The 25492-nt window shown below is 47.5% G+C and overlaps 1 protein-coding gene across 2 annotated transcripts; it reads right to left on the bottom strand.

Moving 5' to 3' along the window:
- Window positions 1-771: 771 nt before the first annotated feature.
- Window positions 772-16188, bottom strand: ZNF135 (zinc finger protein 135). Of its 2 annotated transcripts, XM_069552242.1 has the most exons (5): window positions 15556-16188; window positions 12877-12961; window positions 7860-7986; window positions 7054-7149; window positions 772-6294 (listed from the first exon to the last, which is right to left on the bottom strand). In XM_069552242.1, exons 1-5 carry the CDS (start codon window positions 15735-15737, stop codon window positions 4157-4159), a joined length of 2628 nt encoding a protein of 875 aa, XP_069408343.1. In that variant the 5' UTR covers window positions 15738-16188; the 3' UTR covers window positions 772-4156. The 2 variants fall into 2 exon arrangements, with proteins under 2 accessions (XP_069408343.1, XP_069408344.1); XM_069552243.1 differs by lacking the exons at window positions 12877-12961; window positions 15556-16188 and adding an exon at window positions 11727-11935.
- Between the last annotated feature and the right edge of the window lie 9304 nt (window positions 16189-25492).

The following is a 25492-nucleotide window of genomic DNA, read 5'->3' as shown; positions in this document are numbered from 1 at the left end:
TCTTGAAAATTATTTACTGGGCTTCTATAAAATTTACTTTCCACCATTTTGAAAAAACTTCTCCCAATCATGGAAAACTTAAAAAGAGGAAAAAGAAGAAATATTTTCTCATGTTCCCAGCACATAGGAACTATTACTTTTGACTTCTGAGTGTATAGATGACTCATTTTTATGCGTATAAGACTTGATATGCATGTCTTCAGTGCACATATGAAATATATGAGCACCATCACTGTGAATGTCTCTCAAGTATCTTGAGTCAGGGATCAGTCCAAATTCATTGGATTTGAAGCTCACATGACTGAGTGCCTCTTTGGGAGGAAAAATTAAAAATTGCCAAGATGAAATTAGGTGTTAGACCTTGGAACGGGGGCAGGAGTTAGTAAATGACTTTGGAGTATAGCTTCTTTCACTTTGTGACAAATCCATGAAACCCAAGCCGCAAAATATAACTTAACCCAGGCCTCTCTCAGCCCACCAGCACCTGAGTGTATAGACAGGACAGTTTGCAGAAGTCTCAGTGATATCTACTAGCTCTCCAGCTCCAGCCTCTGGCTGACAAAAAAAAACTCTCTTGAGAACTGTGCTACTGAGAGGCCACACAAAACTGAGACAACTCTCCGAGAACACCACCGCCCATGCCCCAGCCCCACTCCCAGCCGGAAGCAGGCTACCCGGGAGTGTGGGTAAAGGGGCATGGCTTCTGCAGTGGGGTTCTGGTCCAGTAGTGGAGACTTCTGAAAGGGAGGCTGGGACAGATTAATCTTCCTGTTTTGTTTTTTTTTTTTTAAACCAAATTTGTTCTCAGTGATTCATTCCCTTCACGTTTGGATGTGAGGTAAGACCCTCAGCACAGACTCCTAATGCCTGAGCCAACTCACTTTCCCCTGATATTAACAAATGGGGACATCTGGTGATATTTTTCTCTTTGTAGAATCAAATCATCCATTGGTTTGTTTCACCATGTCTTGGGCAGGATGGTGATAGTAGGGGAACAGCAAACACATCCTAAATTTCTTTTAGTAGGTTTGTTTTTATAATGGTTTAAGAAAAGCAACTCTGAAACTACTTTAGAAATATTTTAGAATTCAGCAAATTAGTGCTTTTATGGGGGTAATCAGCATTCTATTGAAAGTGAAGTCGCTAAGTCGTGTCCGACTCTTTGCGACCCCACGGACTGTAGCCTACCAGGCGTCTCAGTCCATGGGATATTCCAGGCAAGAGTACTGGGGTGGGTTGCCATTTCCTTCTTCAGGGGATCTTCCCAACCCAGGGATCGAACCCAGGTTTCCCGCATTGTAGGCAGACGCTTTACCCTCTGAGCCACCAGGGAAGCCCCATTCTATTGAAAACGGACTTAAAAATGTGAGGGAATCATAGATTGGATTTGGAGGTATTTCTGTGTATGTATACACACCCAGGTACCTTTTGGTATGAATCTGTGTGTTTGTATGTGTGCCTTTATTTCCCAGCAAAAAGTGCACCTGGCACTCAGATTTGGTCCTGAGTAGTGTCCCCCTCTAAAAGGAACCAGTTCTTTGGAACTGGAGAATTATGGCTGATTACAGGGTTAGTAACAAGATGAGGTTGTAACATTCTGAAAAGAAAGGATGTCTTCAGAAAATGATGGAGGCGTGTCACAGGGATGTTAGGAACTTTCCTGAAGGGACTCTCATTGGCCACTTCTGGGACAACATAAGCACCAAAAAAACTAAGAACAGCAATGCCATAAAACAGGTGTTCACCAAGGCCTCAGGGCAAATCTCTGAAAAAACTGACAAACCACAAGTGCAGAGGCTCCTAATGTGAGCCCCCTCCCAACTCCCAGTCCACCATACACAATAATACAGATGTTAATATCTCTGGTCAGTTTTCACTTTGTCCCCTTTCTGTTCTGACTACTTTGTTTCTGATCTTCCGAGCACATCTGATTTCCTTGAGGACAAGAAACTACACAAAGATAGAAGCACAGGGAAACAGCAGAGGATACATGGGAGGAAAAAAATACCTGGCCAAAGGATCAAGGCTATTGAGCTGCCCTGTTCAGTACAGCTACTGGCTGGCTATGTGTGGCAAACGAGCACTTGAAACATGGTCACAGCAAATTAAAATGAACTGCAGATGTCAAATACACTCTATCTCAAAGACGTAGTATACTGAAAAAGCACATTATCTCATTAGTGCCCTTTTATATTAACATGTCAAAGTGGTAACATTTGGGATATATAGGGGAAAATAGTAAATTAGTTTCACCTATGTCCTCTTGCTTTTTAAACTGGACTATTACAATATATTTAATATACATCTCTGGCTTATGTTGTTTCAATTGGGGAGTGTTGCTATGCACTACATATTGTTTCCTAAGTGGTTTTTTATCAGTTTTTTAAAATTTTTATTTGGTTATGTCGGGTCTTAGTTGCAGCATGCAGGATTACCTGTTCCAAGGCATGTGGGATCTTAGTTCCCCAACCAGGGATCAAACCTGCATCCCCTGCAATGCAAGGTGGATTCTTAACCGCTGGACTGCCAGGGAAATCCCCTTAAATGGTTTTTTAATGGCTCAAATTAATTTCATAAAAGAAGAGGCATTCCACAAGGGTACTGAAGAACAGTACTGAAGACCATTTGCAAACATGGTTCCCTCCAATGGAGAAATTTCAAGTTAACTGGAAACATTCCAGCATTGTGATTCAAAAAATCAAACTGATTGATATAACCCTAACTGATGGTTAGTTACCAAAATCAGCCAATGCAACTTACATCTGGGTTCTAATGAGGTTGACAAGTCACTGTCTAAGGATCATGGTTGTTGGGGCAACCGCTGTTAGTGGATTCAGGGTTCAGTGAAATACTACAGACTCCCTTCTAGTTGCATTTTATAAAAACAAAATCTTATTAAACACTAGGATAGAGAGTCAATTTTAAAAAAAGCTCAGAAAAGATTACCTTGTACATGTCTCAAGAGATAAATCTTGCAAAACATGAGCTTCCAATGTGGATGTGCACTTGCTCATGAGATGGTGGCTCTGTTGTTGTTTAGTTGCTAAGTTAGGTTTGACCCTTCTACAACCCCATGCACTGTAGCCTGCCAGGCTCCTCTCTTCATGGGACTTCTCAGGCAAGAACACTGGAGTGGGTTGCCATTTCCTTCTCCAGGAGAGCTTCCTGACCCAGGGATCAAAACAGCATCTCCTGCTTGGTAGGTGGATTCTTTAACACTGAATCATCTGGGAAGCCCCAAGATGGTGACTTAACAAAGATTAAAACTTTTTTGTGAAACAGCAACATCTGCATTTCTAGTGCCTTTGAGTCTGGTAGAAAATTTTATAGCAAGAACAAAGCAGTAAAAGCCATCTCAGAATCTGCAAGACTGTGGATCACTCTACCTTTCAAGTCTTCCTATACAAATCTTTTCAGTTCCATTGCATATAAAAATTAACTTATTGCCACATAATGCATACAACTATTTTAAAATCTGTTTATAGTACATGGATAATTATCATATGGCATTCACATTTGTAAGGCTGGTGGCCATGTACCTTGTTCAGTTACACACAAATCAGAAAATTTTGTGCTGAGATATTTGCACATTCATGATTCCATAAAAATGCCACTATCATGTCTGGAACATTCTGCCATATTGGTTTTTTAGCAAATATGAAAGTCAACTTGCACTTTTCATAAGCACCTACCCACAAGAATGTCATGTGCAATAATGACAAATTCTGACTGCATCTGATTCTTTTATATGACTGGCATTTGCTGAGTTTCTCACCACTTTGAGAATGTCTGGTTTAGAATATGGTAACTTCTTAGAAGCCACCCCATGTCCACTACATTTTTTCCATTTCTCCCTTTTGTAGGTTCCATAGTGAAGCACTGGTGGGCACTCATGGCTGAAGGTTCTCAACAGTGATTAACTTCACACTTCCCTACTGTTTGGATGACTGGCTGTCTGGGATGGATGACCCAGAGCTTGCTGTTCCCACAATCACTCCTGTAAATGTCAACTCTGTGTTGGAGCCTTAGGGTGTGTTGAGCACAAAGGCTCGTTTACAGTGTACTGTTTATCAGGAGTATGACTGGGTCAAATGTAGTAAGCGATGTGCTATGGCTTAAGGCTTTGTTTGGTCCCAGCACACATACTGGAATGGGTCTACCCAGTATGAGTTCTCTGGTGCTTGGTAAGGGAGGAGCTGTGTGTGAAGGCCTTCCCACAGTCCCTGCACTCATATGGCTTCTCTCCTGTGTGGACCCTCCGGTGCTGAGTGAGGTGGGTGCTCTGCCTAAAGGACTTTCCACAGTCCTGGCACTCATAGGGCTTTTCCCCAGTGTGTGTCCTCTCGTGCTGGCTGAGCGATGAGCTGTGGCTGAAGGATTTTCCACATTCGTTGCACCCATAGGGTTTTTCCTTGGTGTGAATCCTCTGGTGTTCTATGAGGAGGGAGCTCTGGCTGAAGGCTCTGCCACACTGACTACACTCATAGGGCTTCTCTCCTGTGTGGATCCGCTGGTGTTGAATGAGTGGAGCAAGCTGGCTGAAGGCTCTGCCACACTCGTTACACTCATAGGGCTTCTCCCCAGTGTGGATCCGCTGGTGTTTGGTCAGGGATGAGCTGTGGCTGAAGGCCTTGCCGCAATCACTACACTCGTAGGGCTTCTCCCCGGTGTGGATTCTCTGATGCTGAGTGGTGTGTGTGCTCTGCCGGAAGGCCTTCCCACACTGATTGCACGCATAGGGTTTCTCGCCTGTGTGCGTCCGCTCGTGCTGGCTGAGCGATGAGCTGTGACTGAAGGCTTTCCCATACTCATTGCACCCGTAGGGCTTCTCTCCTGTGTGGATCCTCCGACACTCAGTCAGGAGTGCGCTCTGGCTGAAAGCCTTCCCACACTCATTGCACTCATAAGGCCGCTCGCCTGTGTGTATCCTCTGATGCTGAATCAGTGGTGTGATCTGGGTGAAGGCTTTTCCACATGCCTGGCATTCATAGGGCTTCCCCCCAGGGTGGATCCGCTGGTGTCTAGTCAGGGATGAATTGTGGCTGAAGGCCTTGCCACACTCTCCACACTGGTATGGCTTCTCCCCAGTGTGGATCCGCTGGTGTTTGGTCAGGGATGAGCTGTGGCTGAAGGTCTTGCCGCAATCACTACACTCGTAGGGCTTCTCCCCAGTGTGGATTCGCTGATGCTGAGTGAGGTGTGTGCTCTGCCGGAAGGCCTTCCCACACTGACTGCATGCATAGGGTTTCTCGCCTGTGTGTGTCCGCTCATGTTTGCTGCAGGAGGATCTAAAGCTGAAGGATTTTCCACACTCGCTGCACTCATAGGGTTTCTCACCAGTGTGAGTTCTCTGGTGCTGGATCAGTGGGGCAATTTGGTTGAAGGTCCTCCCACACTTAGCACACTTGTAAGGCTTCTCCCCAGTGTGGAGCCGCTGGTGTTTAGTCACGGATGAACTGTGGCTGAAGGCCTTGCCACACTCTCCACACTGGTATGGCTTCTCCCCAGTGTGGATTCGCAGGTGCTGGGTGAGATGGATGCTCTGTCGGAAGGCCTTCCCGCACTGACTGCATGTGTAGGGCTTCTCACCTGTGTGTGTCCGCTCATGTTTGCTGAAGGCGGATCGAAAGCTGAAGGATTTCCCACACTCGCTGCACTCATAGGGTTTCTCACCGGTGTGAGTTCTCTGGTGCTGGATCAGTGGGGCAATTTGGTTGACGGTCCTCCCACGCTGAGCACGCTTGTAAGGCTTCTCACCAGTGTGGATTCGCTGGTGCTTGGTAAGCACTGAGCTGTTTCGAAAGCCTTTTCCACATTCATGACATTCGTTAAGCCTCTCACCTGTGTGTGTTCGGTGGTGTTCAATGAGTGCTGAGCTGTGACTAAAGGCCTTTCCACATTCCTGACATCCATAGAGCTTCTGTTTGGCACAGGTTTTCTGTTGAGCATTAGAGTCTGGATTCTCCCTCTGTCCATGGGTTCCCCACACTGGGGCACCTTGCCTTTCAGGAGTCATTGGTTGAGTTGGGAGATCTGGCCTCAGACTCAAGTCTTCCCCACACCCATCCCCCTGCTGCTGTTCCTCTGTCAGTGTCTTCACAAGCATGCAGGCTGCCTGCACCACACAGCTATCTGACTTCTTATGGCCCTGTTCCCTGTGGCCTGCAGCATCTTCATCCTTAGAGTGCCACAGACTTTCCTGTAGGAACCTTTCTACCAGGGCACTGTTGGGTATTTCTTCAGTTACACCTTGCTTTTCAGTTGATAGCTTGCTTTGGGGTCTGGTTTCCAAATCTGAAAGAAGCAGAGAAATGGAAATGTCCCCTAATCCTGGTTCTGAGGGAAGTCTGTGTGTGGATGGGCGTGGTGGTGGTGAGTGGACAGAAGAATAAAACTCATAGTTTTGAAAGGTCCAAGGCACAGGTGGCTTTGTCCATTAAAAAGTACATTTTTACAAATCAGGGAAGGAAGCACAGAGAATAATCATGGGTCAGGCACTGGTATAGGGGGTGTGGATGGAGTGTTCAGGGGAGCACAGAGAATGAGGGCAGGAGAGGATGCTGAGGAGAAAGCACGCATCCAGGGAAACTGTCAACAGATGTCCTGGGCCTGGAGTACCCCCAGCCCAGAGCAGAGCTCAATGGATGTGCTGAAGAAAGAAACAAATGCATTTCCTCCTCCTCCCTTCTAGCCCTGGGATCTGACTCTCCCTGTACAGCCATGGCCTCAGTGCCTGACACCCCCACCCTGACACCAGACTTGCTTAAAAGTGTGACGTGGGCACTTTTCCCATTTGTTACACTCCAGTGAAAAGTTACACAGAAAAGGTCAAGCAAGATGTGGTTGGCAGAACAGAGACTCCCAAACATATCCACGTCCTCATCCCTGGAGGCTTTGAATTTGAGGTTACCCTTCTCACAGCAGAACAGGTGCTTGGTGAATGTTCCCTGAGAGACTGAGTAGTCAATTTGCTCTGAAGAACCAAGGGTGGGTGTGGAGAGAGAAGCTGGGGGATGAACAGGCTCCCCCCAGACTGCAGGGCTTTCAACTCACCTGGGCACACACCTCGGGGGCCTCCCTCATTCGCTGCCCAAAGCTCTGCCTCCTGCTCCAGCAGGGAGATGACATCCGGCTTTGGGAGCCAGTGTCCTGCTCAGAAGGAGACCCATACAGTGAACATCTGTGTCCCAGGAGCCTCCCTAACCCTCTGCCCACAGCTTCAGTCTTCCAGGACCACGTGTCTGGAGTTCTGGGAAGACATGGTTGTTGTAACAGCTTCTACCCTTCCTTAGAGGCCCCTTCCCCCTACTCAGTCCCTGACCCCATCCCTAGCCCCAGGGTAGCCAATCAGAGCTCTGCTTCTTCCTTTGCCTCATGGCAACAATGACCAGCGTGGAGGGGACCTGGCTGCCAAACCAAGACAACCTAGGGGCCTTTTGTGGGTGCCCGGGACACAGACCCTGCCTCTACTGCTGGTCTCAAGGAGAGGCACACTACTAGCTGTCTCATCACCTTCAGAGGGGCCCATCTGTGAATGGAGGATGAAAGAGGTATGAGGGAAGGAGGGGGTTCCCAACAGCACCAAAGACAGATCCAGGTCTGCCCTGGGGTTCTGTGGTCACGGGACTGATATGTGCCTTTTTCCCTAGGACTTTCTGCTTCTGGCATTGTTCACTCGGATCTGTAATTTGCAACCAAGACACTATAACTGATGTTACCTACACTAAAACAGTCAGGTCCCTGAAGCCCAAGACAGCCCAGGTATCCCCATTTAAGGCCTAGATGTACTCCCACTTTTATCCCAGGAAAATGAGAACCTGTGCTGGGGGCAGATCGTCAGGGCATGGGGGTGGCCTCACCCACAGAGACCAGGAGCCTGAAGGTCTCCAGCATCACATCTCGGTACAGGGTCCTCTGGGCCGGCTCCAGACACCCCCACTCCTCCTGGGTGAAGTCCACGACCACGTCCTCAAAAGTCACTTGGTCCTGAAACATCACACACATGCATCCTCAGAGTCCCCAGCGTGGCTGTTGGGAGCGAGCAGCTGGTGAACAGGGGCCTCGGCCACGTAGGTGAGAGGGTCAGGGGATCTGGGTCAGGTTCTCCTTAGCCCTGCTGGAGGAGAGACTCTTGAGATGAAAAAATGAGGAGTAACAGTGAAGAGGATGACTGTCCTGACATGCTGGAGTCACAGGAAGTGTGCTTGCGTGGGTGTCCCTCAGGGAGAAGGCGGGAAAGGAGCACCTAGAAAACTGTCAGGCTGTTTCTCTGCCTCACCCTTTGGCCAAAACCACATCTGAGGGGTCCATGATGTATACATAATGAAACAAAGCCCTCTTTAAGAGATAAGAGGGTCCATGCTGCCACAAGCCCATTTTCCAGAGACTGGGAGAATGTAAGTATCTTGTTCAAAGGTATAAAGCTAGTAAGCAGCAAGTCCAAGGGTTGAATGTGGGAGATTTTATTAAGAATCTGTTTACCGTGTAAATTAAATTCAAGTACATGAAGACCCATGCATTAGCGGAACATCAGTGTGGTAGTGGGAGCATTTCAAAGCAATGGGGCACACTGGGGCCACTGGCCCTTTTGAGGGAAAAACAGTAGATGTCTACCTCACACCATAAATAAATTCAAGAAATCTTAAAGAGATGAATATAAAAAAGGAAAAAGTTGGAAAAGTATAGACCATTAATTTAATTTATGGGTGGCAGAGAAAGTCAAATAAAACAGAAGTCAGAAAGAAGAAAAATGAGTTTGGTAGGAAGAACTGTGTCTCGACCATCCCAGGATTACCTAGCAAGGAGGAATTAAGATGGCAGGTGGAATTAAGGTTGCTAGTCTGCTGACCTTAAAATAAGGAGGTTATCCTGGAACACCCTAGTGAGCCCAATGTAATCACAAGGGTCTTTCAATGAGGAAGAGGCCAAAGAGTCAGCCTCACAGTAATGGTATGTGCTGCTGCTGCTGCTAAGTCACTTCAGTCGTGTCCGACTGTGTGTGACCCCACAGACAGCAGCCCACCAGGCTCCCCCGTCCCTGGGATTCTCCAGGCAAGAACACTGGAGTGGGTTGCCATTTCCTTCTCCAATACGTGAAAGTGAAAAGAGAAAGTGAAGTCGCTCAGTCGTGTCCGACCCTCAGCGACCCCATGGACTGCAGCCTTCCAGGCTCCTCCGTCCATGGGATTTTCCAGGCAGGAGTACTGGAGTGGGGTGCCACTGCCTTCTCCGAATGGTATGTGAGGAAGACTCAAATGGCTGAAGCGGTCTTAGAAGATGGAAGGGGTCCAGGAGCCAAGGAACGCAGGAGGCATCTAGAAGCTGGAAAAGGGAAGGCAGCGGATTCTCTCCTAGAGCTGCCAGAAGCAACACAGCCCTGCGGACGCCTTGATTTCAGCCTAAGGAGCCGTATTTCAGACTTCTGGTCTCCAGAAGTATAAAACAATAAATTTGTGTGGTTTTAAGCCACTAAGTTTGTTGGGATTTGTTACAGAATCAACAGGAAAATGATACATTCAGCAATCAAAATTCATGATTTCTAGATGACAGTCTTTACAAGCCACAGGGACCATAACAGCAGAATGAAAATATTTGTAACATAAATGGAAGGAAAAGGATTACTGGCCAGCACATGCAAAGACCTGACAAATCAGTAACTAAAAGGCAAACAGCAGGACAGAGAGTCCGGCCCTTCTGAGAAGAGGGTGGCTGAGTAGCCAGGCATGGATTACTTGCACAACTGGCAGGTTTTAAAAAACACATATAGTAGTTATGCTGGCAATTCCACTTCCCCATCCCCCCAAGAACCTCGCTCCCTTGCTGCACTGTCTATACATGACAGACAACTGGTAATAGCCTAGACACCTGTCATATGGGAGCAGCCACAGTTTCTGGAAAACCTGCAGCCATGCACAAGATGGGGGGCACTGATACGCACAGCTGGGGAATAACCTTCCAAGCGGAAACATCCCAGGGTGGGACATCACCAGCACAGTGCTATTTATGTGAAACAAAACAGAGTTCTAGTTCCTATTTGTCTGAAAACATGTATATTAGCACCGGAAAGTGAGGTGCACAGGGTGACAACAGTGGCAGCTTTAGAAGGAAGTCTAGGAGGGATTGAGGAACAAGGGGGCTTTCTAAGTCTGCCGGACACTTTCACAATGAGAATATCATTATGGGATTGTGTGGTCTTAAAAAAAGTCAGCCAACTATGGAAGATACCAGAGTTCTGACACATCAAGAACTTTACATTTCTGAACCTTAAAAAAAAAAAAAGAAATTCAGAGCAAACATGTAGATGGTGCTGAGAGATGCACATGGATTGCTCACTCAATAGCCCCAGCCATGGGTGATCACATCCAGCCACTGTTCACCCAGGGAGGACGACAACAGAGTCGCCCAAAACCACCCGGAGAAAAGGCTGAGCCAGGATTTGAACTTAGGAAGTCTGGGTCCATCGATTGCCTGTTGGCCATGGGGCTAAGCCAATTCCCTGAAAGACAAGTGAGAGAAAAACAGGCTCCAGGGGTCGGAATGGGAGAGTTCTGGGCCTTGGGGGTAGGCAGGGGACTCGCACCTTCCTATCTGGTTCCTCCTTGGACAAACAAGGACCCCTGAGATGTCACAGCAGAATTGACTGAGGGAGCCCCAGAGGGGCTGTGAACCCCACCCCTCAGCTGGGTCATCCACTGGTGTCCGTATGTGCAGGCGCCAGGCTGCACACTCACGAGACCTACACAGTGCATGAACAGCACCTGAACACAGAGGGGACCTGTGGCGAGAAAGAGCAGTGGAGAGCGGCCAGAAAAGTGAAACGGTGGGGATGTCCAGGGGCAGGCCCCCCAAGGACTGACTCCTAGTCTCCAATTTTACATATTGGGGTAATAGAAGTACTGTATGATCCAGGAATCCTGCTCCTGGGTATATATCTGAAGGAAACAAAAAACAGCAATTCTAAAAGACATACGCACCCCAGTGTTCACCGCAGCACTATTTACAGTTGCCAAGATGTGGGAGTAATCTAAGTGTCCATCAACAGATGAACCAGTAAAGACGACTTGGTACACGTGCACACCTACAGGCGCTCACTGGAACGCTACTCAACCATGAAAAATGAAATTTTGCCATTTGCCACAACATGGATGGACCTGAAGGGTATTATGTTTAGTGAAATAAGCCAGAGAAAGATAAATACTGATCGTTCTCTCACATATGGAATCTAAAAATAAACAAATGAACAAACAAAACAACAGACTCACAGAGCTAAGGCCAGTTTCTTCCGTGATTAGGTGGGGAATTGATGCTTTTTTTTTACAAGGCGCATGAGGTTTGGGCACTCACATCCTCCACAAAAAGATTTTCACATCACTGAAGCAAGTATTATGGATGGCCAGAGTGGAAGGCAGAGTTAAGGACTTGGCCATGTGGAGGGGGTAGTCAGGGACACAAGGCCACCCACTTCCTGGACCCTGGTCTCCCAGGCAGAATCCGCCTCTGCTAGAGACTCTCCCACCAGGGGGGGCGAGGGTGGGGTGGTGACGTGAAGACTAGCGGTGGACCCGCTTGGTGGAGATTCCAACCCCAGCCCCAGGTATCTTTGCACTACACTCCGCCCCTCTGGCTTCATCAGCAATTTGCTGGAAGCTCCCTGAGAAGGCTATTGGGAGGAATGAGGGAAGTCACAGGAAGTCTGCCCAGGACTCGGCACACAGTGGTTGCTTTACCTCCAGACCCAGCTTCAAATGACGCTGAGGGCAGGGCGGGGTGGTTTCCGTTTCTCTCACCAACCCTCCCTGCTTGCTCCACACTTTCCGGACTCATTAGATCTGGATTGCTCAGTTATCTGCAGAGTCCTACTGAGCACAGGTCTGGACACTGCAGAGGCCGTGGAGACAAGACACACACACACGCGCGCTAGCTGCGGCAAAGGGACCTGGAGGAAGAGGCACGAAGGAGCAAAATGTGCTTGGGGCTCTGGGGCCTCAGGGGTCGACGCTCAGGCCCAGCTCGACCACTCCCAGCTGCGTCACTTGCCCCTCCTCCTGCCTCGTGGGACTGATGTGGAGGTCGAACCAGGTGAAACACGTCCAGCACTGACCAAGGTTCAGAACACTGTCTTCACCCATTCTCCGTGTGCCTACTGTGTGCCAGGCCTTTGCACGTGGTAAAAATGGCCAGAACTGCTTCCCAAGGCCTCAGGCCCCTGCAGCTGGCCTAGGAGGCCTGGCTCGCCATCTTCCTGCCACACGTGTGCCTGGGCTTCATGTTAAGTGCCCGGTGCGGCCCCACCCCCAGGCCTCTGCTCCTGCTGTCCCCTCCACCTGCAGCATTCTGCCTGTGGGCCTGACCCACCCTCTCCCTTCCCGCAGGTCTCTGCCTGGGGGCCATGCCTCACAGAGGCCTTCTGACGCCCATGCCCACCCTCTTTGGGGCCTTATTTCCCTGCCCAACACATGGTACATTTACATTCCTAAGTACGCTGTGAGCCGCGGGGCGGAGATTTCTTGTCTGTTTCCGCACCTGCAGTACCTGGAACAGTGCCTGCTCACGGGCAGTGCTCAGTACACGTTGGCCAAGTGACTGGAGGGAGTGCGAGCTGGGAGAACAGACCCTGAGCCCTGTGATGAGAAAGTTCCAGGCCCGTCAGTGGGATGGATGAGCGATGTCTGCCAGGGTGGCACAGGGCAGGGGTGGGGTGGTGGGACCCAGCTGGTCTTCTCGGAGTGGCAAGCTGAGATGTGGAGGGAAGTGGAGCTGACGAAAGCACAGGCCGGGCTGGGGATAGGGTGAGGGCAGGGCCCTGAGCGCAGAACGAGCCTGGTGGGGATGACGGGCAGAGCCTGAGGGCCGGGTGGGAGGTGACGCTGTACTCACCAGGTCCCCGGCAGTGAGGAGCCCAGCGGTCATTCCTTCCTCCTCGGGCCTCTCGCAGGAACAGTCAGCTCCTCTGTAGGCAGTTCTGGAGGGAAAGGGGATATGAGAGACTAGGCAAGTGACAAGTGACCCCAGGCCCTGAAAGGCCTGTGTGCACGTAGAAGGAACTCCGTACCCAGGTGGGATGCCATAGGATTGCCACCTCAGCGTGGCAATTTCTTGAGCTCCTGCTGTGAGCCTGATGCTATTCCAGGCACTGCTGAAGGAAGACCTCATACCAGACAGGGAAACGGATGGCCAGAGGGGCAAGGGGCACAGCCCAGGTCGCACAGATGATTCCCAGGGTGATAACTCTGTTACCGTGCAGAAGGCAGAAAGCCAGGCAGTACTGGAGTCTCTGGCACTCTTTGGCGTGCCTGTTTCTACAAAAGGTTTTTCTCTTATAAAATGAGGATGGTGACCCAGGATGGAGCTTACAAGAATTAAAATGTGAAAAGGCGGGGTTCCCTGGAGGGCTAGTGGTTAGGATTCTGGGCTTTCACTGCCGTGGCCTGGAGTTTAATTCATGGTTGGGGAAGTGAGATTCTGTGAGCCATGCAGTGTGGCTAAATAAATAAGTAAATAAACAAAATGTGAAAAGAGCTGAAGGTAGAGCCCAGCAAGCAGCAGAACACAGAGAAAGGCGACTGCTGCTGGGGGAAGGCTTATGGCTTCAGCATCTGCTACATGCACAGCCTATTCGCAGGGATTTACAAGCTCATCCCCGGCTGACTGCCAAGTGAAACTCAGGCCAAAGGCAGGATGTTTCCCTTCTTTCTGGACTGTCCCTTAACGACCCTGCCTATGCACCGGATTCTGCCCCAGCCACTCCGCCCAGGTGTCTTCATTGTAGTTTCCTGGATGGGAGTTAAGCCTTTGACTGTGTGGATCACAATAAACTGTGGAAAATTCTGAAAGAGATGGGAATACCAGACCACCTGACCTGCCTCTTGAGAAATCTGTATGCAGGTCAGGAAGCAACAGCTAGAACTGGACATGGAACAACAGACTGGTTCCAAATAGGAGAAGGAGTACGTCAAGCCTGTACATTGTCACCCTGCTTATTTCACTTCTATGCAGAGTACATCATGAGCAACGCTGGACTGGAAGAAACACAAGCTGGAATCGAGATTGCCGGGAGAAATATCAATAACCTCAGATATGCAGATGACACCACCCTTATGGCAGAAAGTGAAGAGGAACTAAAAAGCCTCTTGATGAAAGTGAAAGAGGAGAGTGAAAAGTTGGCTTAAAGCTTGGCATTCAGAAAACGAAGATCATGGCATCCGGTCCCATCACTTCATGGGAAACAGATGGAGAAACAGTGGAAACAGTGTCAGACTTTATTTTTTTGGGCTCCAAAATCACTGCAGATGGTGATTGCAGCCACGAAATTAAAAGACGCTTACTCCTTGGAAGAAAAGTTATGAGCAGCCGAGGTAGCATATTCAAAAGAAGAGACATTACTTTGCCAACAAAGGTCCATCTAGTCAAGGCTATGGTCTTTCCAGTAGTCATGTATGAACGTGAGAGTTGGACTGTGAAGAAGGCTGAGCGCCGAAGAATTGATGCTTTTGAACTGTGGTGTTGGAGAAGACTCTTGAGAGTCCCTCGGACTGCAAGCAGATCCAACCAATCCATTCTGAAGGAGATCAGCCCTGGGATTTCTTTGGAAGGAATGATGCTAAACCTGAAACTCTAGTACTTTGGCCACCTCATGAGAAGAGTTGACTCATTGGAAAAGACTGATGCTGGAGGGATTGGGGGCAGGAGGAGAAGGGGACGACAGAGGATGAGATGGCTGGATGGCATCACTGACTCAATGGACATGAATCTGAGTGAACTGTGGGAGTTGGTGATGGACATGGAGGCCTGGCATGCTGCGGTCCATGGGGTCGCAGAGTCGGACACGACTGAGCGACTGAACTGAACTGGATGGGAGTTAGCATATTCAGTGATGTTTTATGGGCTTATCATCCTCTCCCTGACTCTCCTGTGGCATCCAGGGCGGAGACAATGTTGGGGATATAGGACGGGGCCTGGCACCCAGGACATGTAAACCCTTGCTTGTTGAAGTAATGAAGGAACCTGGAGTGCCCGGAACGCAGCTGATGCTCAATAAGATTTTAATTTGTCTGTTTCCTGGGTCCCCTGTGGTTAAGATCAAAATCCGTTGCTTTGGGTCTCCTTTACCTTTATTCTTTACGGACAGAAGCCTCTCAAGAAAGCGAGGTTCCAGAGCTGACATGGTGGGGCCTCGTCCTTTCCTACCTCCAAACGTCGGAGGTCTCGCCCAGTCCGGGGAAGAATGCAGGTCAGTCTGGCTCCAGGCTCTGAGGAGTCAGGCCAGCTAATCTCTGTGACTATGCTCCTGAAGCCAACACCCTCAATCCCTTCACCAAAGCCGTGAGCCAACCCCCGCCCCAGCTCCTCCCCTCGGACACTGACACCCAAACCGGGCCCCGCCCACTCGGCCCCTCCCACACCGCCCACAGCGACACAAACTAGGCCGAGGCAGTCAAAGGGATGCGACACAGGCGCGCGCGGCTGTGTACACACCCTGGCCGGAGTCCCAAGGAAGCCCCTGGGCCCGCGTTCCCCCCGGCCTCCCCTACCTCGGCCAACCCAAACCTCACTTACCGCCGGGCTGCAGGACAAAGGCTGAGGCCGCCACGGAGCGCACTGCGCCTGCGCACCGACGCTGAACTACACCTCCCAGAGGGCGGCGCGCGCCTCCGAGCGTCGTCCGCTCGCCACGCCCCGTCCAGGGTGGCTGAGGTTGAGGGGCTCTGAATCTTGGCTCCGCCTTGTTTTCCACCCATGGACCCTCTCCTTCCGCACTCCTTGGAGGAATGGCAGGACGAAGGCCACGCCCGCTGCTGGCCGAGATTGCGCCTAGGAGGACGGGCGTCGAACTACAACTCCCAGAGGGCAGTGCGCTCACCTCTGGTCGCTTCCCAGGTCGTCCCACCCGTCCTGGGACGGAGGCTGAGAGGTTCGAGCGCCTCTGACGCCTCACTCCTAGGACTGCAGCGGGAGGCTACGACTGCGTCGGTCTGGAAGTGCGCCTGCGCGGAGGGCGCCGAACTGCGTTGCCCAGGCCACTTGCGGTTTCCCGGGGCGTCTATTCCGGGTGTTATGCCCAGAGTCCGGGGCACCAAAACTGAGAGAATAAGACGTCCACAGCAATGCAGAAGCATAAAGGGGTTTATTGCTAGCTCGAGCTAGGGCTCAAGTCTCATCCAGCGCACTGGAGTCTTGATGAGAGAGCCCTGAGCGCTCACTCACAGCTGCTTTTATACAGGCGGTTCTTAGTACAGCTGGCGGGTAATGATTGGCTGAGCCGTATGCGCGCGCGATTTCCAAATCCCGAATCCCTATCCGGATTGGCTCAGGTTTGGGACTTTCCCAGGGTGTGGTTCCCCGGAATCATGACTCAGGTTTTAATCCGGTTTGGCGCCAGTGGGAACTCTCCTTGGGTGGGGCTTCCTGGAATTATGACTCATGCTTACAAGAACCTGAGGCTTAGGCCTAGTGGGGCCTGTTGAGCCTGTTGTGGTCCAGGTTAGGTCCCAACAGGGGCCGTCAGATTCCTCTGGTACCTGAATTCGAGTCCTGACACCTCTGTGTTCCCATCATAAATATTCCGTGCCCCCGCTGCGGTGAGATGCCTGTGATTGTAGCCCGGCGTTCAGTAGGTGTCAGTATTTAGTACACGTTTATGAGAAACACGGATATTTGAAAATTGCTTTACACCCTGCTTCGTAATGGTCAGAACTGCGTTTCAATAGCAGCATTAGTTCAGTTCAGTCGCTCAGTTGTGTCCGCCTCTTTGTGACCCCATGAATTGCAGCACACAAGGCCTTGTTGTCCATCACCAGCTCCCGGAGTTTACCCAAACTCATGTCCATCGAGTAGGTGATGCCATCCAGCCATCTCATCCTCTGTCGTCCCCTTCTCCTCCTGCCTCCAATCCCTCCCAGCATCAGAGTCTTTTCCAATAAGTCAACTCTTCACATGAGGTGGCCAAAGTACTGGAGTTTCAGCTTTAGCATCAATCCTTCCAAAGAAATCCCAGGGCTGATCTCCTTTAAAAGGGACTGGTTGGATCTCCTTGCAGTCCAAAGGACTCTCAAGAGTCCTCTCCAACACCACAGTTCAAAAGCATCAATTCTTCAGCGCTCAGCTTTCTTCACAGTCCAACTCTCACATCCATACATGACCACTGGAAAAACCATAGCCTTGACTAGATGGACCTTTGTTGGCAAAGTAATGTCTCTGCTTTTGAATATGCTATCTAGGTTGGTCATAACTTTTCTTCCAAGGAGTAAGCGTCTTTTAATTTCATGGCTGCAGTCACCATCTGCAGTGATTTGGGAGCCCAAAAAAATAAAGTCTGACACTGTTTCCTCTGTTTCCCCATCTATTTCCCATGAAGTGATGGGTCCAGATGCCATGATCTTAGTCTTCTGAATGTTGAGTTTTAAGCCAACTTTTCACTCTCCTCTTTCACTTGCATCAAGAGGCTTTTTAGTTCCTCTTCACTTTCTGCCATAAGAGTGGTGTCATCTGCATATCTGAGGTTATTGATATTTCTCCTGGCAATCTTGATTAAAGCTTGTGCTTCTTCCAGCCCAGCGTTTCTCATGAACTCTGCATATAAGTTAAACAAGCAGGGTGAAAATATACAGCCTTGATGTACTCCTTTTCCTATTTGGAACCAGTCTGTTGTTCCATGTCCAGTTCTAACTGTTGCTTCCTGGTCAGCATACAGATTTCTCAAGAGGCAGGTCAGGTGGTCTGGTATTCCCATCTCTCTCAGAATTTTCTGCAGTTAATTGTGATCCACACAGTCAAAGGCTTTGGCATAGGCAATAAAACAGAAATAGATGTTTTTCTGGACCTCTCTTGCTTTTTCCATGATCCAGCGGATATTGGCAATTTGATCTCTGATTCCTCTGCCTTTTCTAAAACCAGCTTGAACATCAGGAAGTTCACGGTTCACGTATTGCTGAAGCCTGGCTTGGAGAATTTGGAGCATTACTTTACTAGTGTGTGAGATGAGTGCAACTGTGCGGTAGTTTGAGCATTCTTTGGCATTGCCTTTCTTTGGGGTTGGAATGGAAACTGATCTTTTCCAGTCCTGTGGCCACTGCTGAGTTTTCCAAATGTGCTGGCATATTGAGTGCAGCATTTTCACAACATCATCTTTTAGGATTTGAAACAGCTCAATTGGAATTCCATCACCTCCACTAGCTTTGTTCGTAGTGATGCTTTCTAAGGCCCACTTGACTTCACATTCCAGGATATCTGGCTCTAGGTGATCACACCATCGTGATTACCTGGGTCGCAAAGATCTTTTTTGTACAGTTCTGTGTATTCTTGCCACCTATTCTTAATATCTTCTGCTTCTGTTAGGTCCATGCCATTTCTGTCTTTTATCGAGCCAATCTTTGCATGAAATGTTCGCTGGGTATCTCTAATTTTCTTGAAGAGATCTCTAATCTTTCCCATTCTGTTGTTTTCCTGTATTTCTTTGCATTGATCGCTGAGGAAGGCTTTCTTATCTCTCCTTGCTATTCTTTGGAACTCTGCATTCAGATGCTTATATCTTTCCTTTTCTCCTTTGCTTTTTGCTTCTCTTTTCACAGCTATTATTAAGGCCTCCCCAGACAGCCATTTTGATCTGATAGATAGAGTGCCTGATAATCTATGGACGGAGGTTTGCAACATTGTACAGGAGACAGGGATCAAGGCCATTGCCATGGAAAAGAAATGCAATAGCTGCATAGTATTCATAGTATTCACCCAGCTCAGAGAAGGCAATGGCACCACACTCCAGTACTCTTGCCTGGAAAATTCCATGGATGGAGGAGCCTGGTAGACTGCAGTCCACGGGGTCGCTCCGAGTCGTACTCGACTGAGCGAGTTCACTTTCACTTTTCACTTTCATGCATTGGAGAAGGATATGGCAACCCACTCCAGCGATCTTGCCTAGAGAATCCCAGGGACGGAGGAGCCTTGTGGGCTGCCTTCTATGGAGTCGCACAGAGTCGGGACATGACTGAAGAGACTTAGCAACAGCAGCAGCATTCACCCAGGTGGCACTAGTGGTAAAGAACGTGCCTGACAATGCAAGAGATGCGGGTTTGATGCCTGGGTGGGGAAGATCCCTTGGAGCAGGAAATGGCAACCCACTCCAGTATTCTTGTCAGGAGAATCCCTTGGAGAGAGAAACCTGAGGGGCTATAGTCCAGGGATCCGCAAAGAATGGGACCAGACTGAAAGGATTTAGCACCTGCACACAGTAAGCAAAGCTTCCCAGGTGGCTCAGTGATAAAGAATCCCCCTGCAATGCAAGAAACGCGGGTTTGATCCCTGGGTGGCGAAGTCCCCTTGAAGTGGGAAACTGCACCCACTTCAGTATTCTTGCCTGGAAAATTCCACTAACGGAGGAGCCTGGCAGGCTACAGTCCGTGGGGTTGCAAAGAGTCAGATGCCACTGAGCATGAGTACATTAAAAGTTGACGTCCACTCACATGACTGAATTCGCCATTTGGTGAACACTGATCAAGGCCAACCAGGTGGCAGGCTCAGGGTACAACAGCCAAGTGTACAAGGTGAGACCGTTCACCATTCCCCTACTTGAGCTGGACTGATTTTCAGTAATGCCTGTGAATATCCAGTGGAACAAGAATCTAACAAAGGCTGAGACACCTGCCTTTGCCCTTTAAAGAGGGGATTGATTGACTCAGATAATTTGGGGCTTGCATGATGGATCTGAAGCTGAGAAAAAGTTTCAAGCCAAGGGAATCTTTTCTTTGACTAAAACAGCTATTTATTTGGAAAAACTCTGATGCTGAAAACAGCAGACAATAAGAATTCTTATCTTAAGGAAAAAAATAGCTGGTAACATCTTTTTTTACACACAACAGGTGAAAAGATTTGGCTGGTTCACACATGAGTGAAAGATTTCAAATCTAGTAAGCCTTATAACAGTGGTTGTTATGAGAAAATGTGTCTGATCTGAATGCTCTCATGATACAAGCTCTAGTTTTTAAGGTGTTAGAGACTCTAAAGGATCATATTTGTGATTGTCATACTGAAAGCTACTCTTCCGTCTGAAGAAAACTTTAAAGTGTTCATAAAATGTAAATTACCACTTCCCTCACCTGCAAATCCAAATGAAAAATAAGACTGTTTTTCGTTTTTCTTTCATAAAATGTGTACCCTTTTTCGCCCCAGTTTTCTTTTACCGGATCAAAAGGCATGAAAACTTCCCATGTGGCACTAGTGGTAAAGAACCCATCTGCCAATGCAGGAGATATGAGAGATGTGGTTTCAGTCCGTGGGTTGGGAAGATACCCTGGAGGAGAAAATAGCAACCCTCTCCACAATTCTTGTCTGGAAAATCCCATGGACAAAGGAGCCTGGCAAGCTACAGTCTATGGGGGTCACAGAGTCAGTCACGACTGAAGCAACTTAGCATAAACTCGCTCATGACGACATCTTTGTTTAAAAAAAATTGTTTCTGGCTGTGCTGAGTTTTCATTGCTGTGTGAGCTTTCCTCTAGTTGCAGTGCATGGGCTTCCTGTCGTGGTGGCTTCTTTTGTGGAGCATGGGCTCCAGGGTGTTGCTTTAATGAGTATTTTTCAATGAACTTACATGGCCATCAAAAGTACAAAGGATAAATAAATTGTGGTATAGTCATTCAATGGGAAACTATACAGCAGCGAAAATAAATGAAATTGAGTCTCACAGATCAAAAAGGATAAATTTTGGGACTCTCCTGGAGGTCTAGGGCTTAGGAATCCACGCTTCCACTGCAGGGGGCTGGGTTTAGTCCCTGGTTACTGCAGGCAGGAATCCCTCAGAAGGAATGGAGTAGCCATCATGGTCAACAAGAGTCCGAAATGCAGTACTTGGATGCAATCTCAAAAACGACAGAATGACCTCTGTTTGTCTCCAAGGCAAACCATTCAATATCATGGTTATCCAAGTCTATGCCCCAACCAGTAACGCTGAAGAAGCTGACGTTGAACAGTTCTATGAAGACCTACAAGACCTTTTAGAAAACTAACACCCATAAAAGATGTCCTTTCCATTATAGGGGACTGGAATGCAAAAGTAGGAAGTCAAGAAACACCTGGAGTAACAGGCAAATTTGGCCTTGGAATGCGGAATGAAGCAGGGCAAAGACTAATAGAGTTTTGCCAAGAAAATGCACTGGTCATAGCAAACACCCTCTTCCAACAACATAAGAGAAGACTCTACACATGGACATCACCAGATGGTCAACTCTAAAATCAGACTGATTATATTCTTTGCAGCCAAAGATGGAGAAGCTCTATACAGTCAACAAAAACAAGACCAGGAGCTGACTGTGGCTCAGATCATGAACTCCTTATTGCCAAATTCAGACTTAAATTGAAGTAGGGAAAACCACTAGACCATTCAGGTATGACCTAAATCAAATCCCTTATGATTATACAGTGGAAGTGAGAAATAGATTTAAGGGCCTAGATCTGAAAGACAGAGTGCCTGATGAACTATGGAATGAGGTTCATGACATTGTACAGGAGACAGGGATCAAGACCATCCCCATGGAAAAGAAATGCAAAAAAGCAAAATAGCTGTCTGGGGAGGCCTTACAAATAGCTGTGAAAAGAAGAGAAGCGAAAAGCCAAGGATAAAAGGAAAGATATAAGCATCTGAATGCAGAGTTCCAAAGAATAGCAAGAAGAGATAAGAAAGCCTTCTTCAGCGATCAACGCAAAGAAATAGAGGAGAAGAACAGAATGGGAAAGACTAGAGATCTCTTCAAGAACATTAGAGATACCAAGGGAACATTTCATGCAAAGATGGGCTCGATAAAGGACAGAAATAGTATGGGCCTAATAGAAGCAGAAGATATTAAGAAGAGGTGGCAAGAATACACAGACGATCTGTACAAAAAAGATTTTAACGACCTGGATAATCACGATGGTGTGATCACTCACCTAGAGCCAGACATCCTGGAATGTGAAGTCAAATGGGCCTTAGAAAGCATCACTACGAACAAAGCTAGTGGAGGTGATGGAATTCCAGTTGAGCTGTTTCAAATCCTGAAAGATGATGCTGTGAAAGTGCTGCACTCAATATGCCAGCATATTTGGAAAACTCAGCAGTGGCCACAAGACTGGAAAAGATCAGTTTCCATTCCAACCCCAAAGAAAGGCAATGCCAAAGAATGCTCAAACTACCGCACAATTGCACTCATCTCACACACTAGTAAAGTAATGCTCAAAATTCTCCAAGCCAGGCTTCAGCAATACGTGAACCGTGAAGTTCCAGATGTTCAAGCTGGTTTTAGAAAAGGCAGAGGAATCAGAGATCAAATTGCCAACATCCGCTGGATCATGGAAAAAGCAAGACAGTTCCAGAAAAACATTTCTGTTTTATTGACTATGCCAAAGCCTTTGACTCTGTGGATCACAATAAACTGGAAAATTCTGAGAGAGATGGGAATACAAGACCACCTGACCTGCCTCTTGAGAAAACTGTATGCAGATCAGGAAGCAACAGTTAGAACTGGACATGGAACAACAGACTGGTTCCAAATAGGAAAAGGAGTACATCAAGGCTGTATATTGTCACCCTGCTTATTTCACTTATATGCAGAGTACATCATGAGAAATGCTGGACTGGAAGAAGCACAAGCTGGAATCAAGATTGCGGGAGAAATATCAATAACCTCAGATATGCAGATGACACCACCCTTATGGCAGAAAGTGAAGAGGAACTAAAAAGCCTCTTGATGAAAGTGAAAGAGGAGAGTGAAAAGTTGGCTTAAAGCTCAACATTCAGAAAACAAAGATCATGGCATCCGGTCCCATCACTTCATGGGAAATAGATGGAGAAACAGTGGAAAGAGTATCAGACTTTATTTTTTTGGGCTCCAAAATCACTGCAGATAGTGATTGCAGCCATGAAATTAAAAGACGCTTACTCCTTGGAAGAAAAGTTATGACCCATCTAGATAGTATATTCAAAAGCAGAGACATTACTTTGCCAACAAAGGTCCATCTAGTCAAGGCTATGGTTTTTCCTGTGGTCATGTATGGATGTGAGAGTTGGACTGTGAAGAAGGCAGAACGCCGAAGAATTGATGCTTTTGAACTGTGGTGTTGGAGAAGACTTGAGAGTTCCTTGGACTGCAAGGAGATCCAAAGAGTCCATTCTGAAGGAGATCAGCCCTGGGATTTCTTTGGAAGGAATGATGCTAAAGCTGAAACTCCAGTACTTTGGCCACCTCATGTGAAGAATTGACTCATTGGAAAAGACTCTGATGCTGGGAGGGATTGGGGGCAGGAAGAGAAGGGGATGACAGAGGACGAGATGGCTGGATGGTATCACTGACTTGATGGAGGTGAGTCTGAGTGAACTCTGGGAGTTGGTGATGGACAGGGAGGCCTGGTGTGCTGCGATTCATGGGGTCGCAAAGAGTTGGACACGACTGAGTGACTGAACTGAACTGAACTGGGGAACTAAAATTCTGACAGGTAACATGGCAATACAAACAACAGCACCAAAAAGCCTACAGAAAGTGAAAAGGATAAATCTTGTAATGATAAATTTATGGAGCAAAAAATGCAAGTTGTAGATGAAATTCGATGCTTTTAATGAATGCAAAATGTGCTTTGTATTGTTTTGAAACAGACACATTGTAAACTTTCAGGAAACACATGGCGTGATTCTCATCTCATTCAGGACAGTGGCTCTCCTGGAGGAAGGGGGGTTTCTATTCCAGAGGGCAATGTTTTCAGTAGCTACGCTGTGTCCGACTCTTTGTGATCCCATGGACGGCAGCATGCCAGGCTTCCTTGTCTTTCACTATTTCCTGGAGTTTGCTCAAGTTGGTGATTGTATCCAACCATCTCATCCTCTATCTCCTTCTCTTCTACCCTCAATCTTTCCCAGAATCAGAGTCTTTTCCAATGAAGAGAGGGGAACAAAGGGGTTTAGGCTTGTAGGTTGATGTTCTTTTTCATTATTTTTTTATTCAGGTTAGGAGTCTTTTCACAGGTTTCATTGAATCTCTTACAAATTTTTGTTTTACATATTTTTCTGAAAAGAAAAAGGAGCAGACATCTAACATTAAATTCCAGGGACATGAGAAATTGGATGCTGAATGTTGAACTGGTGGCAAAGCAGACCTGTGAAAGGGGAGCCTCTGCATGGTCACCAGCTGTACAGAAACATCTTGACTTTCACCTGGAGGTGGGGGGGGGGGGTTGGTACTCAGAATCCCAAGTGTTGACCTTTGTGACTCTTAGAATATTAGCTGGAGAAAATGAGTTAATCCTAGGGTTTGAGAGCATGAGGTATTAGATTGGTGCAAATGTAATTGCAGTTTCGGACCATGAATTTTAAATCATTATACTAGGCTCAAAAACATTTTTATTAATCCAAATAGGAACGATTACAATCAAGATTTTGCCAATGAGAAATGTTTGCTTATTCCTATAATATAAAAATCCGTGCTTTAGGATTCAGTGCCCTCTTGGAAAGCATTTTCTGCATCCTCCTGTTTGTGGAAGTGGTTTTCCTGCAAAAAGTTCTCAAGATGCTTGAAGAAGTGGTAGCTGATTGGCCAGAGGCCAGGTGAATATGGCTGATGAGGCAAAACTCTGTAGCCCAATTCATTCAATTTTTGAAGCATTGGTTATCTGATGCTTGGTCAGGCATTGTCATGGACAATTGAACCTTTTCTGTTGACTAATGCCAGCTACAGGTGTTGCGGTTTTTGGTGTGTTTCATACATTTGCTGATTATACTTCTCAGATGTAATGATTTCACCAGGATTCAGAAAGCTGTAGTGGATCAGGCCAAAAGCAGACCACCAAATCGTGACCATGACCCCTTTTTGGTGCAAGTTTGCCTTTGGGAAGTGCTTTGGGGATTTTCAGTCCAACCATTGAGCTAGTCATTGTTGGTTATCATATAAAGTCCACTTTTCATTGCATGTCACAATCCAATCAAGAAATGGTTCACTGTTGCACAGAAAAGAGGACACTATAAAACAACTTTTTTTTTTTTGTCAGCTCATGAGGCATCCACTGATGGATGTTTTTCACCTTTCCAATTTGCCCCAAATGCCAAACAACCATAGAATGGTTGATGTTGAGTTCTTTGGCAACTTCTCATGTATTTGTAAAGAATCAGCTTCGATGATGCTCTCAGTTGGTGTCAACTTCTGATGGCCAGCCACTACACTCCTCATCTTCAAGGCTCTGTCTCCTTTGCAAAACATCTTGAACCACCATTGTGTGTTCATTAGCAGTTCCTGGGCCAGATGCATTGTTGATGTTGCGAGTTGTCTCCACTGCTTTATGATCCATTTTGAACTCAAATAAGAAAATTTCTGGAATTTGCTTTTTGTCTAACATCATTTCCACTGTTGTTGTTCAGTCGCTAAGCTGTGCCAAACATTTTGCGACATCATGGACTACAGCATGCCAGGTTTCCCTGTCTTTCACTATCTCCTGGAGTTTGGTCAAACTTACATTCATTGAGTTGTGATGCCATCCAACCATC

The sequence above is a fragment of the Ovis canadensis genome, chromosome 14 (genome assembly GCF_042477335.2).
Source record: "Ovis canadensis isolate MfBH-ARS-UI-01 breed Bighorn chromosome 14, ARS-UI_OviCan_v2, whole genome shotgun sequence".
Classification (NCBI taxonomy): Eukaryota; Metazoa; Chordata; class Mammalia; order Artiodactyla; family Bovidae; genus Ovis; species Ovis canadensis.
The sequence above is the reverse complement of the archived record's forward strand: the minus strand, read 5'-3'. Positions and strand labels throughout refer to the sequence as shown.

Bases quoted from the DNA above. Each gene is read 5' to 3' on its own strand.
- ZNF135 (XM_069552242.1), bottom strand. From the start codon at position 15,737: ATGGGTGGAAAACAAGGCGGAGCCAAGATTCAGAGCCCCTCAACCTCA. The intron at 12,962-15,555 runs GTAAGTGAGGTT...CTTTCCCTCCAG, and splicing joins CTTTGTCCTGCAGCCCGGCG to AACTGCCTACAGAGGAGCTG. The intron at 7,987-12,876 runs GTGAGTACAGCG...GTGATGTTTCAG, and splicing joins TCCTCACTGCCGGGGACCTG to GACCAAGTGACTTTTGAGGA.